General features: G+C 46.3%; 1 protein-coding gene across 2 annotated transcripts in view; it reads left to right on the forward strand.

Annotated features, from left to right (window-relative positions):
* Window positions 1-16,571, forward strand: part of LOC111146116 (ABL proto-oncogene 1, non-receptor tyrosine kinase) — a 133,396-nt gene that overhangs the window by 100,213 nt on the left and 16,612 nt on the right. For both annotated transcript variants that reach the window (XM_022501513.1, XM_022501514.1), the window contains exons 2-4: window positions 3,534-3,707; window positions 4,284-4,579; window positions 12,465-12,737. In XM_022501513.1, coding sequence (XP_022357221.1) covers window positions 3,534-3,707; window positions 4,284-4,579; window positions 12,465-12,737 — 743 coding nt within the window. The remainder of the gene's footprint in view (window positions 1-3,533; window positions 3,708-4,283; window positions 4,580-12,464; window positions 12,738-16,571) is intronic.

Genomic DNA, 16,571 nt, shown 5'->3' on the forward strand with positions numbered 1-16,571 from the left:
GCTCAGGTCATGATCCCAGGGTCCTGGGATAGAGCCCCACATCGGGCTCTCTGCTCCGCGGGGAGCCTGCTTCCTCCTCTCTCTCTGCCTGCCTCTCTGCCTACTTGTGATCTCTGTCAAATAAATAAAATCTTAAAAAAAAAAAATCAGTATATAGAAATAGTAAATATAGATCTCAGGAGAATTCCTACAAGTGATAAAAGGTTGTGGAATTACCTAAAGATTCGGTTTGTGTTTCCGGTTGCCCTCCTAAAGTGTTGTGGAGATTTCTCCGGGAACCACTACCCTTGTGTGAGTTACGGTTCACCGAAGTCTTACACTGACTTAGCCTCAAGAAAATGTACCTGCCAATTGGATGAAGAATTTGCACTTCTTTGATTACTAGCCAGGGCTAACATGCTTTCTAAGTTCGGGGATAATTTAAATTTTCTGTGAATTGCTTATTCATGGTTTTGGTTCCTGTTTCCATAGTGGAGGGATTTATCTTTTTGTGTTGATATGCAAGAGTTCTTTTATGTCAAGAATCCTCAGTCTAATGGTGTTACTTAATAAAATGACAATAGAAGACTTTTGACCCGCCAGCGAGCTCCACTTCCTGTAAAACCTGCCTCTCCGGTGCCCAGGGCCCATCACCCTCCTCTGCCACTCACTGCTCCAGCCACTCCAAGAGCCAGTTAGATTTCTCTCCAGATCTTCAGTGACACTTGTTTTATTTACTTACTTAGTATGAAACCAGTGAAATGCAGGTGAAAAGAGGACGGTTTCTATCATATTCAGACGGATGCCTTAGACAGGTGATTTTAACATTGCCTCGGGACCAGGTGTGAGTGAGCCAGCTGTGAATATTTGGAAGGGACTGTGGTGGGGTCCCAGAGCTTGAAAATCCAAGTCTTCCTTGCTTGGCCTGCAGGAAACCAAAGCTGGAAGCCAGTGGTGGGGACAAGCTCTGACACAACACATAGCCACCCCTGAAAAGGCAGGCCAGTCCCTGCAGTCGGGGCCAGCGACCCACACACATTCAGGTGCGGATGGTAGATCACACATTTTAATTAAAAGAAAAAAAAGGTTCTCTGCCTTAACTGGCTTTATTTGGTTAACTGATCAGTCCCTGATCATGATGGTGCTGGGTGTGTTTTTAGATCCCGTGTAAGATACTCGGAAGAGCGAGGCCTAACCCATCACGGAGGCTCACACTCTAGGAAGTGGCAGTGTTACAGATCCTCTCCCTTGAATTTCGCTTTGCCCTTATGATTCATACAGAGAGATTACCAAACATAGTAATGACGTAATTTGGGATTTACTCTTTTAGCAAAAACAATTCCTGAAGGTTTACTTCAGTCAGTAGTATGAAAGCTAGAATTGAAAGACCCTTGTTAGGGCGCCTGGGTGGCTCAGTTGGTTAAGCCTTTGGCTCCAGTCATGATCTCAGGGTCCTGGGATAGAACCCCGCATTGGGCTCCCTGCTCAGTGAGGAGACTGCCTTTCCCCCTCTGCCTCTGTTCCACGCACGCCCCCCACCCCCCTGGTTCAGGTTCTCTCTCTCTCGTTCTATCTCAAATAAATTTTCTTAAAAATCTTTAAAGAGTGCCTGGGTGGCTTAGTTGGTTGGGCAACTGCGTTCGGCTCGGGTCTTGATCCCGGATCAAGTCCCGCATAGGTCTCCCAGCTCCGTGGGGAGTCGGCTTCTCCCTCTGACCTTCTCCCCTCTCATGCTCTCTCTCACTGTCAGTCTCTCAAATAAATAGATAAAATCTTTTAAAAAATAAATTAAAAAAAATCTTTTAAAAAAAAAGGACCCTCGTTAGTTATGTTATATTTGTTTATTCCAAAGAGATATTTTAAAGAATGCCGATTTCTGAAAGTTCTCCAGTTGTGTTTCTGGAGGTTAGCCTCATTCCTCAGATGTCTTAGGTGTCTCCAGTGGTTTGGTTTTTTTGTTTTTGTTTTTTTGAGAAGTGAACACTACAGAATCAGGCCCATCCCTGAGGCAGGTGTCATTGCCCAAGAAAAGATGTTTGGGAGTTCTCTAAATCCATAAAGAGGGAACATTTAATTTTTAAATTTTTCACTTTTTTTTAAAGATTCATTCATTTTAGAGAGAGAGATTGAGCGCAGCCGGGGGAGGGGCAACGGGAGAGGGAGAGTCTGCTGTGCACAGAGTCTAATGCGGGGCTTGATCCCACACCCTGAGATCATGACCTGGGCTGTAACCGAGTTGGACACTCAACGGAGTCACCCAGGCACCCCTAAATAAGTTTCTTATCATTTGGGAAGATTAGAATTTCCCCCCTTTCCTCCTTTTATAAATAAAGTTTGATTGCTTATTGTAGTTCCCTTAAATGGGTATTTAGATTTCAATCCGTAATATCCTGTGACTATAAAGACCTACTTAGCACTTTCTAAGACTCTGTCTAAGGGCAACTGGGTGACTCATTCGGTTGAGTGGCCCACCCTTGATTGTGGCTCAGGTCATAATCCTGGGGTTGTGCTCAGCATGGAGTCTGCTTGTCCCTCTCCTTCTTTCCCCACTCTGCTCGTGTGCACCTGCTCACTCACTCTCTCTGTCTCAAATAAATAAATAAAATCTTTAAAAAAAAAAAAAACCTACTTGGATTACATTTGCTGGCTAAAAAAAGCTCACGTGTATATCACAGAAATTCTAGTAAGGTGGAGCGTAGTTCAAGAAAAAAAGGAAGAAGAAACTTCAGGAAAAAATAATGAACTATTTGACCCAGTAGTGAACATTAGCCACATGTTCTTAATATAAGAAATGTTGATTGGCGTTCAGCTTTTACCACTTACCTATGTGCGAAACACGAAGGACTTTGTTATTACAGAGTGGAAGAAACTTATTAGTTTTCACAAAGTAAAAGACATGTAACAAAGGCCGTATTTGCGAGTGGAGAGAGAGCTGGAAGGAAGGGTAAGATGAGACTACTCTTACCTTAGGAAGGAAACAGCTGAGAGACACTGTCTATAGCTGGAGAACAAGAAATAAAGTCTATGCAAGTCTGTTAGTAAAAATGTGAAGGTAACTGGTAGAGAGGTTGGCGCGGGAAAGCACAGCTGTTGGCCTCTGGGTGTAGGGGAGATTGGCATAGAAGGTGTTTGTCCTTCATTATAAGCTTTTCCGTCTTATTTGATTTTTCAATTTATGTGCACGTATTAACTTTGACATGTTTTTAAATGTTTTAAAGAAACTTCTGTTACATGTAAGCAGTGGCAAAGAAGTATGAGGACAGACTATTTCCAGTTTTAACTGAGTTCATTTTGAATTAATGAATTTAACAAGCTGAACCTATTTGGGAACAGTGATTCCCACCTTGGAATGAAGATAATATTTTTCAGAAGATTTGGGAAAGGAAGAGTCCATTTTTATTTTACCGCCTTTCTTATTATTACACGTAGATGTTGAGAAATGAAATAAATTAGAAACGTATAATGATGGAAACAGACTTTTTTTGTTTCTCAGAATAAAACTAACTTTTTTCCCCAATTCTTCCTGTTTCTTCTGTTTCCCCTTTGTCTTCCAGAAGCCCTTCAGAGGCCAGTAGCATCTGACTTTGAGCCCCAAGGTCTCAGCGAAGCAGCTCGTTGGAACTCCAAGGAAAACCTTCTTGCTGGCCCCAGTGAAAATGACCCAAACCTTTTCGTTGCACTGTATGATTTTGTGGCCAGTGGGGACAACACCCTAAGTATAACTAAAGGTAAAAGGGCTGTGGACCACTGCTGGTGCTTGCAAGAGACAGAAATCAGAGGAAACTGTGGCTTGACTAGCTACCCCTTTGCCTAGTGAAAGAGTAGCTTTAAAGATCAGAATGCAGAGACATCAAAAAAAAAGAAACGAAACACCTAGCATCTTTATAAGAGAGCCGCTTTTCCTTACGGAGAAGAGTTCCTGTACAGTAGTCTTAGAAAAACAGAGCATCGTAGTGAAAAGAATGCCTGGACCAAGCACTGAAAATGCCTTCTTTTTTCTTTCTTTTTTAAGAAAAAGTGTTTTTTTCCCTAAGAAATTTCATTGTTAGGAACAGAACACTTGACTAAACCTAATAGATTTATGAAAACTGAGGCTCTGTGTTTATATTCAGTGCCAACAGGAAGCTTCATCTATAAAGTGTACTCTTCTGTACACTTATAAATGCATTTGTTTATGTGGATTTGTTAAAGGGAAGTAGGTATTTAGGGATTTGGAGATTTTTAGTAATCCTGTACGAACAAATGGGAATGAACGAAGCCAGCTTTTATAAAGCTGATGTCTGATTTGATTCTCTTCTTCTAAGGTGAGAAGCTCCGGGTTTTAGGCTACAATCACAATGGGGAGTGGTGTGAAGCCCAAACCAAAAATGGCCAAGGGTGGGTCCCAAGCAACTACATCACACCAGTCAACAGTCTGGAGAAACATTCCTGGTACCACGGGCCCGTGTCCCGCAACGCAGCTGAGTACCTGCTGAGCAGCGGGATCAACGGCAGCTTCTTGGTCCGGGAGAGCGAGAGCAGTCCTGGCCAGAGGTCCATCTCGCTGAGATACGAAGGGAGGGTGTACCACTACAGAATCAACACTGCTTCCGATGGCAAGGTAGGGGGCCCTAGCCCGGGGAGCTGCTGGGCTGGGGGTGTTAACCTTTGGCCGGGAGGACCCAGGGCTCCTGACACTGCGGTTGAGAAGCTATCACAAATCTCAAACAGGAAGATGCTTGAAGGAAGCATCTTCAGGTAGACGCCACCGGCATCACTCCGTTAGCCTAGGAAAGACACTCTGTTGAGGACCAGTCACGTGATGTTACAAGTCCAGGGGCCTGGCGTGGCTCTCTGCCTGTCCTGCTGGAGTTTTGTTGCTAGCTGATTTGTAAGATGGGAATTCCTACTAGGTTTGGGACATACTTCTTAAATTAGGATTCTTCCTTTTTAAAAAAATCACTTACTGTGATCGTAATTCATCTTCAATGCAATAATAATAAAATTGCAATAATAAATGGATTTTTTAGGGGCGCCTGGGTGGCTCAGTGGGTTAATAAATGGATATTTTTTAAGTAAAAGACCCACCTTAATAGCACTTCCCAAAATAAGCATGGTACATGTGTTCTTCCATAAATCTGCGTGTGCCTACATGCAATTACGTACATACATACACACAGTTTTTAAACACGAATGAGATCCCATTGTACCAGTAGATTTCCAAACCCAAACTTTAGTTTTGTAGATGCGTTGAATGTACAGTTTTATTTTCTAAATTTTTAAATTTTTTATTTTTAAAGATCTTATTTATTTATTTGACAGAGGGAGTGGGAGAGGGAGAAGCAGGCTTCCCGCTGAGCAGGGAGCCCGATGCGAGGCTCGATCCCAGGACCCCGGGATCATGACCTGAGCTGAAGGCAGACACTTAATGACTGAGCCACCCAGGCGCCCCGAATATACAGTTTTATTATGATCTTTATATGAACAATGCTCAAGAGTCCATGAAGGAAAAGGAGGGTTTAACATTTTTCAGGTTCCTCCTGGTGACCGGCATATTTTTCAGGCATCCTCTCATTTAAACCTCACTTCAGTCCTCAGGGCGGAGGTTACCGTGATCTGCATTTTTGCATTAAGGAGTTGGGGACTTAAATGGGAGGCGGTTTTTTGCCCAGAATCACCTAATGTGCGACTGATGGAGCTAGGCTTGGACCCGCTGTCCTCCTTGCCATACCGTGCCATCATCCAGGGTGGAGATGAGTGGATTATTGGGCAAGCTTTAGATGGTGGATGTATTTTTTTAATTAATATGTAATGTATGCACATGGTTAAAAAAACAAAAACAAAAACGAAATAGATTACAGTGAGAATCTGTCTCCTAATTCCACTCCCCTTCCCAGAGGCAACCCCTGTGACCAGTTTCTTTCAGAGTACCCCAGTGTATGTATATGCTTTTATATATATATGTATACATACACACACACACACACACACACATATATATTTTTTAAGATTTTATTTATTTACTCGTCAGAGCAAGAGAATGTACAAGCAGGAAGGGCTGCAGGCAGAGGAAGAAGCTGGCTCCCCACCGAGCAAGGAATCCGATGCGGGGCTCCATCCCACAACCCTGGGATCACAGTCTGAACTTAAGGCAGATGCTTAACCGACTGAGCCACCCGGTCATCCCTGTACTTACATTTTTTAAAAAAACACAAATGATGCAGACTTCACACTGTTTGGATCTTACTTTTCCCACCCAGTAACATTCGCTGAAGATCGCTTTACAGGAGCACGTGTAGAGCTGCCTCATTCTTATTAATGACTGCTCGTGTGGATGGACTATCATTTATTGAAGCAGTGCCCTGAGGGCCGACTTGTAGGTTCTTTCCAATCTTTTGCTGTTACAAATAACGCTGCTCTGAGGTGGCTTTCAAACCATTAAAAAAAATAATCTTTGCACACTGTATAAAAGCATTTACATCAGCACCTAGTACTCACACTAGTAACTAAAGGTTCTGGAAGCCTTCCTCACCCTCACTGTATGTAATGCACTCTGACATTTTGTATTCCCTTCTGTCTCGTTTTTTAAAAAAGTTCTGGTCAGAATCCACTAAGTTTACTTCTCTAGACACACGTACATGTACATATTTCAGAGACATATGTACGTGTGTACAACTTTCCATCATGTTGAATGTACGTGTGTCATGTTTTGAGGGGTCTCTGTGCCATTTGCTAAATTTATCTTTTCCTGCGTATTTGAAATATACCAAATTGGCATATGGCGGGTCATGACCTGCACTTGGAACGTGTTGTATACCCTTTGTGTACAGTGTAAATATGTGCAAGATAAGGTGCTAGAACTGATGGAAGGTTTTGTGCGTTTAAAATTTGTGTAGATGTCGTCAGATTACCTTCTGTAGAAATTGTGCAGATGTGTTTACTCACCCTGTTGCTGGTGAGAAATGGAGCTTCCAGGAGAAACAGGAGTGCATCTTCCCTCCACCTCAACAGTGCTGTCAGGCTTGTGGAAAACATCTGTCACTGATTGGTGAAGATGGTCTCATTATGTTTAATGTACATGCATCGTGTTTTGAGGGATCCCCGTGCCATTTACTAAATTATATTTTTGTGAAGATCTAAATACACCAAATTTACTTATACACTGAGATCTGTTGATGTACTCTCTGTTCTCTTCCAATATTAGACTTTTACTTGTTACAGTTTATATGTTTTAATGTGTGATAGGGCTAGTCCCCTCCTTGTAGTCCTCTTAATATTTTTATGGCTATCCTCAAACATTCATTTGTACCACACAAATGCACATATATCTCTCTTTTTAATGTTCTTCTCTTGTTTTTCTGCATGTCTCAAAGTCTTCTGGCCAAAGTCCTTATTGCTGATATCTAGTGCCTTCCATGATGGCAGAGGTCTTTGTACCCAGCATGGCCACTTGCTGATGTGTGACTAGAGATCAGCCTTACCAGCTTGCCTTTCAGGTCCTCGTTCTTCTCCCAGATATGGAGCTAGGTCATTCCATTCTGCAGGACATATTCCAGGGTGGGGGGCCCTTTGAAACCTTGCCTTCAGCCCACAAGGGTTCCTCTCTCGTGAATTAGAACACCAGAGCACACCGCCCGTGAGGGAGGTGATTTCCTGGAGCTGACAGCTTGCTTCCCATCTGTGCTGTTTATCCAAGGCAAACCGTGCCGCACCGCGGTAATCAGTTGAGGTTTGTACTGAACAGGGTAATGGTTTCTTTTCCCTGGAGTTGTTTAACCAGCATCCTAGGAACAGATTCAGGCAGGCATGATCTAGTTTGACAACTCATTAGCCCGGGGTCGGTCCGGAATAGCACTCAGAGGGAGAGAGCAAGGCCTGCATGTAGGATGCATGATTCACAGAATTCGAGAACAGCTGGTATGTGCCAGGGGAGCACAGGGACCTCATTTGATCGGGCAGTATCCACCACTGGGCAACTCATCCCAGTGTCCTAGGCCTGCTGCCTCCTTCTCTCCCACCCACCCTGGCAGACTCTCCCTTCAGCTGTCCGAGCACCTGGAGACGTTTCAGCCCGAGGGGTTATCAGTTCCGGCCATCTGCAGAGGCGCCTCTCTATGAGGGCTGCACTCGAGGGGCTGTGTTGGGTGGGATCGTATTCCTGGAATGAGCAGAGCAGTGTCCGAGGTATTGGGGGAGGTACTACAGCAACGCATGAGACAGTGTGGCTCGGCGCTGAGAAAAGCTTGCATAGCAGAGCCTTGATGCAATCCTTTTTGGATTTCTAAGGGGAAAACTCAAGGTTGGTAGGAGGGACAGGCTGGGGTTGCAAAGCTTAATGCTTATTTTTCAAATAGCTAATCTTTAGAAAACAACTGAATTTAGAAGATTCTTCTCTAAGGCCCCCGAAAGATTTCTTTTTGCCTCCACCCTCCCGGCCCTGATGTACTTCTGTTGTTGTGTCCCTGAGCTTCTGCGGCCATTGCGGCCACTCAGTCGGCCCAGGGCTTGGGGAGCTTCAAGCTAGACTGTCACAGGGGCCATACCAAACTGAGCCGTCGCTGCTCCAAGGAGTCTCCACCGTCTGGAAAACCTCCCCATCCCCTGGGATGTGATTGTCATTCTCCGTGCTCTCCGAGTTCACCGTCTTCTGCCGGCGCAGTGGAATTAAAGGCTGATTTTCCTCCACCACCCGCTGCCTGAATCATTTTTAGTTCTTCTGGTTATTTGTGTCTACACTTTATTTACTTTTGTGGGAGGCCACTGTCAAGTTCCACAGTTCCTTATACCCCGTGATAAAGCCTTTGCTTTTCTTCAAAGAGGTTCCCGGGTGACATTCATTTTCACAGTCTGCTGAAGTGACAGGGTCGGGTTGACAGGAGTGGAATTTGGGCTTCAGCTTTAGCAGAGGTGGCAGGATAGGCCAACTGTATAACCTCTTGAATTTTTAAGATTTACCCACCCTGACAGTGGTTTGGCAGGTGCAGGCATCCCAGTGAAAAGTCTGCTGAAACATGGCTGACCTTCCCTTGTCGAGGAGACTTTGAGCATTATTAAGTACTGCTTAATTTCTAATTATTAATTATTAAGTCCTGCCCTCCTGCCCTGCTCATACACTCTCAGGGTAATAATGTTGCTTCCTGGCCCAGCAGCCTGTAACCAGTAGTACGTCCAGGGTGGGACTCTGGGATCGGAGGCAGCTAAAGGGGGCACCGTCCGAGCACTGATAAGCCGGTACGTCTGGCTGCACGGAAGAAAGCTCTTTCTGGTGAGTTTCTTTGACAAGTCCTATCTTGGGGTTCCTGCATGATCGGGAGGAGGCCCAGTCCTGGCTGAGCACCCAGAGTGTTTATATAACCAGGTGCATAGCATAATGACATGCCATTCATTATGCTAATTTCACTTTCTTCTCGGAACATGCCAGGAATTCCTGATGTAGATTCCCCAGTTCACTAGCAAAATGCTCAAAACTCAGAACTAATCAGAAGGAAGCCAGCAGACCTGACTGTTAGAAGGTGGTCGTGCGGTGCATTGAGAAGGGAGAGTAGTTTTAATATTTAACAGTTAGTGTTGGGATGTAAATTTTATGTTGAAAGATGAACTAAGTCACGGGGTCTATAAATTTAATTATTGAGAAGGATAAAGTAGGTCCGCTCAGTGAAACCTCCCACAACTCTGAAATCTCTTAACAGGAGAGCCGGTGAGGGAGTCAGACGAGACCAAGAACAAATTCTGCATAAACTAGGGCTAGGCGGAGCCGTCAGCATTCTGTGTGAGGGAAGGAACTTGGTCCTCGGGTTGGGGAGCACTCCTTTCCCGCTGACGGGGAGAAGTAGGTAATGAGCCTTGCGATGCCCACCTACAGGAGTGCCCTGTACATCAGTGTGTGGACATCAGGCAAAGCGCAGGCTTAGTGGCACTGACTTCTCCCCGCCTACCCCAGCACCTCTGTGCGCTCTTCTGGGCCATAAGTGAAACTGATCAGCTGTCCTAGAGCAGGTCTCTTAGACTAAGGTGCGCCGAGGTGTGAGTGGGGCCTGTGTGAATGGGGCCTCCGAGTGGGCCCTCCCCTCACTCCGGAAGGTCTGCCACTGAGGGGCACCATCTTGCAGAGGGACAAGTCCCCAGAGCTACGGGATCCTTCTGGACAATTCTTGGGTTGCTCAGAATTTTATTTTAGTAGGATTGCAACCAGAAGATTGTAAATTACAGGGGTGCCTGGGTGGCTCAGTTGGTTAAGCATCTGCCTTCAGCTCAAGTCATGATCTCAGGGTCCTGCTTTTCCCTCTCCCTCTGCCGCTCCCCCTGCTTGTGTGCATGCATGTGCTTTCTCAAATAAATAATCTTAAAAAGAAAAAAAAAAGATTGTAAATTACAAAACTCTAAGTCAGAGTTTGCTATTCCCTTGCCTGAGTTTTAAAACTCTGTTTATGTTATTCCCCAAGCAAAAAATTAAAAAAGAAAGAAAGAATTCTGTTTACTTTCTTGAGGATTATAAATGGGATCGACTCATGTATTTGTTAATATTTTCTTCTTTTAAAATATTTTAATTATCTATTATTACAAACATACAGGAATTGATGGAGCCTTCCATAACCAACCCTGCCATGTGTTTCAGGCTTTTTCTTCCTTTTTCTGTTTTTCAGTAATGGAGATACTACAGCTACAGCTCTAATACAACTGATCCTGTTCCTTTTTCTCCCTCCTGCCCCACACAGCACTGCTGTTCCAAACCCGGTTCCTCCTCTATCTCGGTAGTCAGGGAGGGCAAGTTGTGATTTTTAACTTTTCTTAATTTTTTTTTAAGGATTTTTTATATTTATTTGACAGAGAGAAACACAGCGAGAGAGGAAACACAAGAACACAAGCAGAGGGAGTGAGAGAGGGAGAAGCAGGCTTCCCACCCAGCAGGGAGCCCAGTCGGGACTTGGTCCCGGGATGCTGGGATCATGACCTGAGCCAAAGGCAGACACTTAATGACTGAGCCACCCAGGCGCCCAAGTTGTCATTTTTTTTTAAGATTTTATTTATTTATTTGACAGATCACAAGTAGGTAGAGGGGCAGGCAGGGTCGGGGGGCGGGGAGCAGGCTCCCTGCTGAGCAGAGAGCCCGATGCGGGGCTCCGTCCTAGGACCCTGAGATAATGACCTGAGCCAAAGGCAGAGGCATAACCCACTGAGCCCCTGGAGTCGTCATTTTTTTTTAAATTTTTTTATTAACATATAATGTATTATTAGTGGAGTTGTCATTTTTAATGTCGCCCCCCCCACCTTCCACAGTCACTGGCTGCCCTTCATGAGCTAGTAGGTTCGGTTACTTGCTGTCCGCCTGGAGCCTGATGTCCTGTTTGGATTTTAACGTGGAATTGTTTTTTGCAAAGGAAGCATTCCCTCACCACCTCACTGAAACAAACCAAAAAAGAAAAAAATAGCTGTCCCCATCCACGCTTGCTTTCTGTCAGCCTGTCCACCTGCTCCTGTCCCTTCCTCCTTTCCTGGTGCATCCAACGAGAATGACAGGTGGATGAGCTCCGTGCATAGGGTCACGCCCACTGGAGATCTTAGAGGGAGGCTCGCCTGCGCTGGTGTCTCTGAAAGCCCCTTTCCTGACTCCCCCACAGTAGAGGAGGCTGTGCGGCCCTAGTGTGGCCCTGCAGCCCCCCGCCCCCCACACTCATCCCTGCAGCGTGCTGACAGACGGGCATCCCACAGGGGCATCCAGCTGGGGTCGACAAGTCTGGGCCGCTAATGCTTTTTAGCTCAAATTGAGGATGTGAGAATGAGAAGAAGATTTGTGTTTTGTTTAGCGATTTCCATCTCTGATGACTATGTAGTTCTGGATAATTATATAATTATAAATAATAATTAGAGGTTTTAGGTAATAAGCATAATTATTTTTAAAAAATTACTTTGTTTTTTAATCAGCAAATAGGTACTAAGTTCTGTTCTTTGTTAATTTAATCACCGACTGTTTATTGAGTACCTATTACATGCTCTGTATTTCTTATTCTCCCCATTGGGGACACAGGATTAAAACAACTTAGGGCTCTGCTCTCATGAAGCTGACATTCTAGGAGGTGTTTACAGTAAGTAATCAACCAAAATAAGCAGGATAAGTACGATGCAGAGAAGTAAGAGAGGCGATATGATGACTAGTGCTGGGTGATGACCAGGTCAGGTGACTGCAGTGACAGTGACATTTATGCGGGGCTCAGGGTGGTAAGAGAGAACCAGGCATGTGGTGATTAGGTGGCTGGAGGATTTCAGGCAGAGGGAGCAGCAGATGCAAAGGCCCTGAGGCATTTTGTTACACCTTCTGCTTTAGCAAGTAAATTACAGCATGTGTAGAGAAACACAACATGGGTGGTTTTGTGCGCACTGCGTCCTGCGTGGAGAGCCATCTATCTGAGGGATTGCTGTGCACTGACAGGCTCACCAGAGCTGGTTTACCAGAGTTGTTTGGGTTTGTGTGCGCTCTGTGGGCTGAAAGCTGTCCCTGTTTCCCTCAGCTCTACGTCTCCTCAGAGAGCCGCTTCAACGCTTTGGCTGAGTTGGTTCATCATCACTCGACTGTGGCCGACGGGCTCATCACCACTCTCCATTACCCGGCCCCCAAGCGCAACAAGCCCACCATCTACGGCGTGTCCCCCAACTACGACAAGTGGGAGATGGAGCGCACGGACATCACCATGAAGCACAAGCTGGGCGGAGGCCAGTACGGGGAGGTGTACGAAGGCGTGTGGAAGAAATACAGCCTGACGGTGGCCGTGAAGACCTTGAAGGTAGGCCTGGGCCTGCTGCGGCTAGATCCAGCCCGCTGTTGCCTGCGTGCGGCACTCTGGGTGGCCTGCCCCTACGCTCAGGCCTGAGGGGGGTAACCGGTGCCCAGGAAGTGCCTCTGTGGGCCTTTCTTCAGACGGGTTCAGCCCCTCTCCCTGACTCCGTCCGTGTGCCTCCACATACAGTGAGAGCCGAGAAGGGCTGTGGTTTTTGGTGTAAAAAGATGAGTCATCTGGAGAAGTGTTTTCATTATATGGCGAGATTCTTTTAAAGCCGTGGGTTTCCGTTCTCTCTGTGTGGCATTTGGATCACTTCCTATTGAGAGTTAAGAGGAGGAAAAAGAAACTAAGTTTTGAAAGAAGGGGATTTAACCACAACACATTTGACTGTTCTGTGGATTTTTGTCGGCACATTTAAAAGGCAGGAGCATTGGGTGTTCCTAGCGGGTTCCAGTTCTGTGTGGTGTGAGTGCGGGCCTCTGGAAATGGAGGCGTGGAAAGGCCTGAAGGAAGCGTCAGGGCTCCCTACTGACTCAGGTACCGGCGGGTCATTAATGTTAACTAGGACTTTTCGCCCTCTCCACTCAGGCGTGGGGTTTGTAGTTTTCTGGCGGATTTGAAGTCCTTTGAAATCCTGAGGAGGCCAAGCACAGGTTTTGCTTGCTGCTGTCTTTGCCTTCCACATGTGAGCTGAGCTTTCACCCGTGGCCAGAGCGTCCCCTAGTGTTGACCTATGCTATTTTCACTTGCTCTAAAGGAACGATTACACGGACACGTGCACAGGGATTGAGAGAGGAGGCAGGTCCTGTAGCCACTGGACAAGAAAAAGAATGGAAACATCCATGACTGGGAGGAAGGGATCCAAGTGTGTGCACACACTTCTATGGAGTCTGTGGGGCGCACACTTGGAGACCCCTGGAGCCAGATCACTTGCCTTTTAGGGCTTCTGTTACTTCTCTGCTACTCAGAGGCACAGTAAAGTGGAAATTACGGGTTCTGGCTGATGTACAGTGACTCTTCAGAGAAAGGATTGTCCTCTTTAGTTCTAGAAACCAAGGGTGGCTTGCTTCCTGGCACTCTTATTGATTGTCCCCTTAGATCAGTCCTTTGGGCAGGACTGACACTTGTAGGTTGCGGAGTGGGGGTAACGTGGTTTGGGATCACCTTGAGGACTCCTGGATACTTTCCAGACGTGATTTTTTTAAAAACACAATAAGCATTTATTGAGTTCCTTTCTTCTGTTTGCCTGACCTTGGGCTTAACTCTGAGATTGTGAAAATAGACTTCTTTCTTTCAGGCTAGTCGAGGTAGTGGAGCAGTGTAGCTAGGAGGAGAAATAGGCACTATGACAGTAGCCACGGTGTGGTGTGATAGGTGCCAGATTAGAGGCAGGAGCGGGGTGCTCTCACACCACCTGGGAATAAGGTTGGCGGGGGGAGTTACCGGTGAGCTCTACTTGGCAGAGAGAGAGCACGAAGGAGACCACAAGTTGGTGCCATAGGGGAGGAACGGGAGTTGGCCCGGGGAGCAGAGGCCTGGACAGAGGTGGAGGGTGAAGAGCCTCCGCTGTCGCAGAGGGTTTGAACCAGCTGAGGAGCTGGATTTTATCCGGGAGACAATGGGGTGCGTTGGGGGGTTTGATGCACAGATGATTGGATTTGCACTTCACAAAGATGGCTACGTTGGCGAGCCCTAGAAAAAACGAAACAGCCGTTGCCCCACCTCCGCCAGACCAGGTGAGGCTGGGGAGAAAGGCATGTGCTCATGCTCCAGCGTCTCAGTTTGGCACTGGATTGAAGAGCAGCCCCGGCTCTGGGTCTTGACCAGCTTGAGAAACTGTTACAGGCCCAGGCAGTACCTACACATTTGCCAGTATTTGCAAAAATGAAACAAGAAAGAACAGAAGCACAAAATACACTAGGTTTCCATCCAGGAAAGGTGTGTGTGAAAGCTTCAGAAAGAGTGAGAGTTTGCACAGCTTGAAATGTGGGGGAACACAGCCCCGCAGCGGATACTGTGGTATTGTTTCCTGAGCAACTGAAGATGGCCATTCCAGAGGAGGGACCCCTCCTGGAGGTCACTGGCAGTGGTGGCTTTCTTATACCAGTGAATCCGAATTATTTGGAAGTTGTCTGCATGTTAGAATATATTTCTCTAATGTTGTATTATTAAACTTTTATTATACTTTTAATGGTTTTCCCCAAGAGCTTTATTAACTTTATGGTCCCACAGTTGGGGGGAAAAAATTACAGAATCTAATGGCATGGATTTCTGGGAGTCGTCACCTCTGCTGATAGCTAATTAGGGAGAAGGAAATGCATCATATTCTAGAGATGTATGTCAGCCCAACATACGGTACGAAGCAAATGCTAAATAAATTACCCCTTTTTTCGCCTCCCCTGCACAAAGCACATCTCTACGGTAGGTTTCCCACTTGTCAGATAAGATTAGTGTCACTATTTTGGGCATTTGTCTCCACTGGAGACGTTGAGAACTTTGGGTTCTAAATGACAGTAATGGCTCATCTTTATTGAGCTCTTGCTACCTGCCGGAAGGGTGGGAGACTCCATCTGTAGCCTCTAATTTAATCCTTTCAACCACCGTAAGGGAAGGGTCCTCCTGTGGTCACTGCTTGGGCTTGAGGAAACTGCACTGGAGGGAGGCAGGGGAACTGGCCCAGGCATCCTGCCTCAAAGCCCAGCTCCTTTCCTCTTTCCTTAATTGTCACTCTGCTGCTTATTCCTCACACACCATGAAAAATACACAAACCACAGTTACGAGTCCCCTTCCCTGCCCACACTCACTAGCCCTCAGGCTGCAGCAGGACCCAGCTGGGCACCTGAGTCTCCGTTGTCTCCTTCCCCCTCTGCCACCTGTTTTGTGTTGCTGACCCCTCTTGAGGAGGCCCAGGAGTCAGCAAAGCCCTGCTTTAACCCGGGCTCCATAGGGATCCACCAGGCCGCACTGGGTCCTGTACCCTCAGGGCCTGAGACCAGAAGAGACAGGAAACAGGAGTGCCCGAGGCTGCCCTCTATGGGTGGGAAACTGGAATTAAACCAAAAGCCTCCTGAAGGGAACTGCTGGTTTGAGTCCTGACCTAATTCAGCAGGTCCTAGGCTTACCTTTACCTGTGTATTATCAGTATCACAGGCGGGACGTGACTAAGAGAACCAGCTGTCCAGTAAAGAAAGCCCCACATTTCAGATGAGCTGTATTCCGAAAGTTTGTTTGTAAGCCCTTTTTTTCCCCAATGAAATGGTTCTGGAAGTCATAGAATTTAGGGAAGACTACTGTTGATCTAGTGGCGTTAGGATCGACTCTTAAGCTACTGACAGATTTATCATTAAAGTAGTGGGAAGTGACATTGTTGAAAAATGTTAAGACTTAAAATTGTACTTGGTTCTTTACCTATTTTTCAAATAGGTAATACATGCACGTAGTGTCTTCTACCTTGATTTGTGTGACTTTCCAGAAAAATCTGTGGGGGGTATCTTTCTGAGCCGTGTGGCAGCGTGCTGTCGATACGGCCCCGTGCCTTCTGGTGCCCGCGTATACGTGCAGTCGTTCCTCGTCAGTACACGTAAGGCGGTCTTGTTCGTGCGCGGATGTGTCTAACATCAACCAGCCTTCCACGCGCATTTGTGTTCTTCCCCGCCCTTCGCTATTACAGACCGTGCCACGGGGATTCTTCTTGTTGGATATGTGGGGACTGTCCTAGTGGTCAGCTCCCCAGGATACGCTAGATCGAGGAGCAGGTACCAGTTTGCACTCCACCGGCAGTGCTGACACAGCACCCCGGTGACCCTGTCCTTGCCTACCCGGTCTGTTTGGGTTTGG

The sequence above is a fragment of the Enhydra lutris genome, unplaced genomic scaffold (genome assembly GCF_002288905.1).
Source record: "Enhydra lutris kenyoni isolate GAN:26980312 unplaced genomic scaffold, ASM228890v2 scaffoldscaffold13, whole genome shotgun sequence".
Classification (NCBI taxonomy): Eukaryota; Metazoa; Chordata; class Mammalia; order Carnivora; family Mustelidae; genus Enhydra; species Enhydra lutris.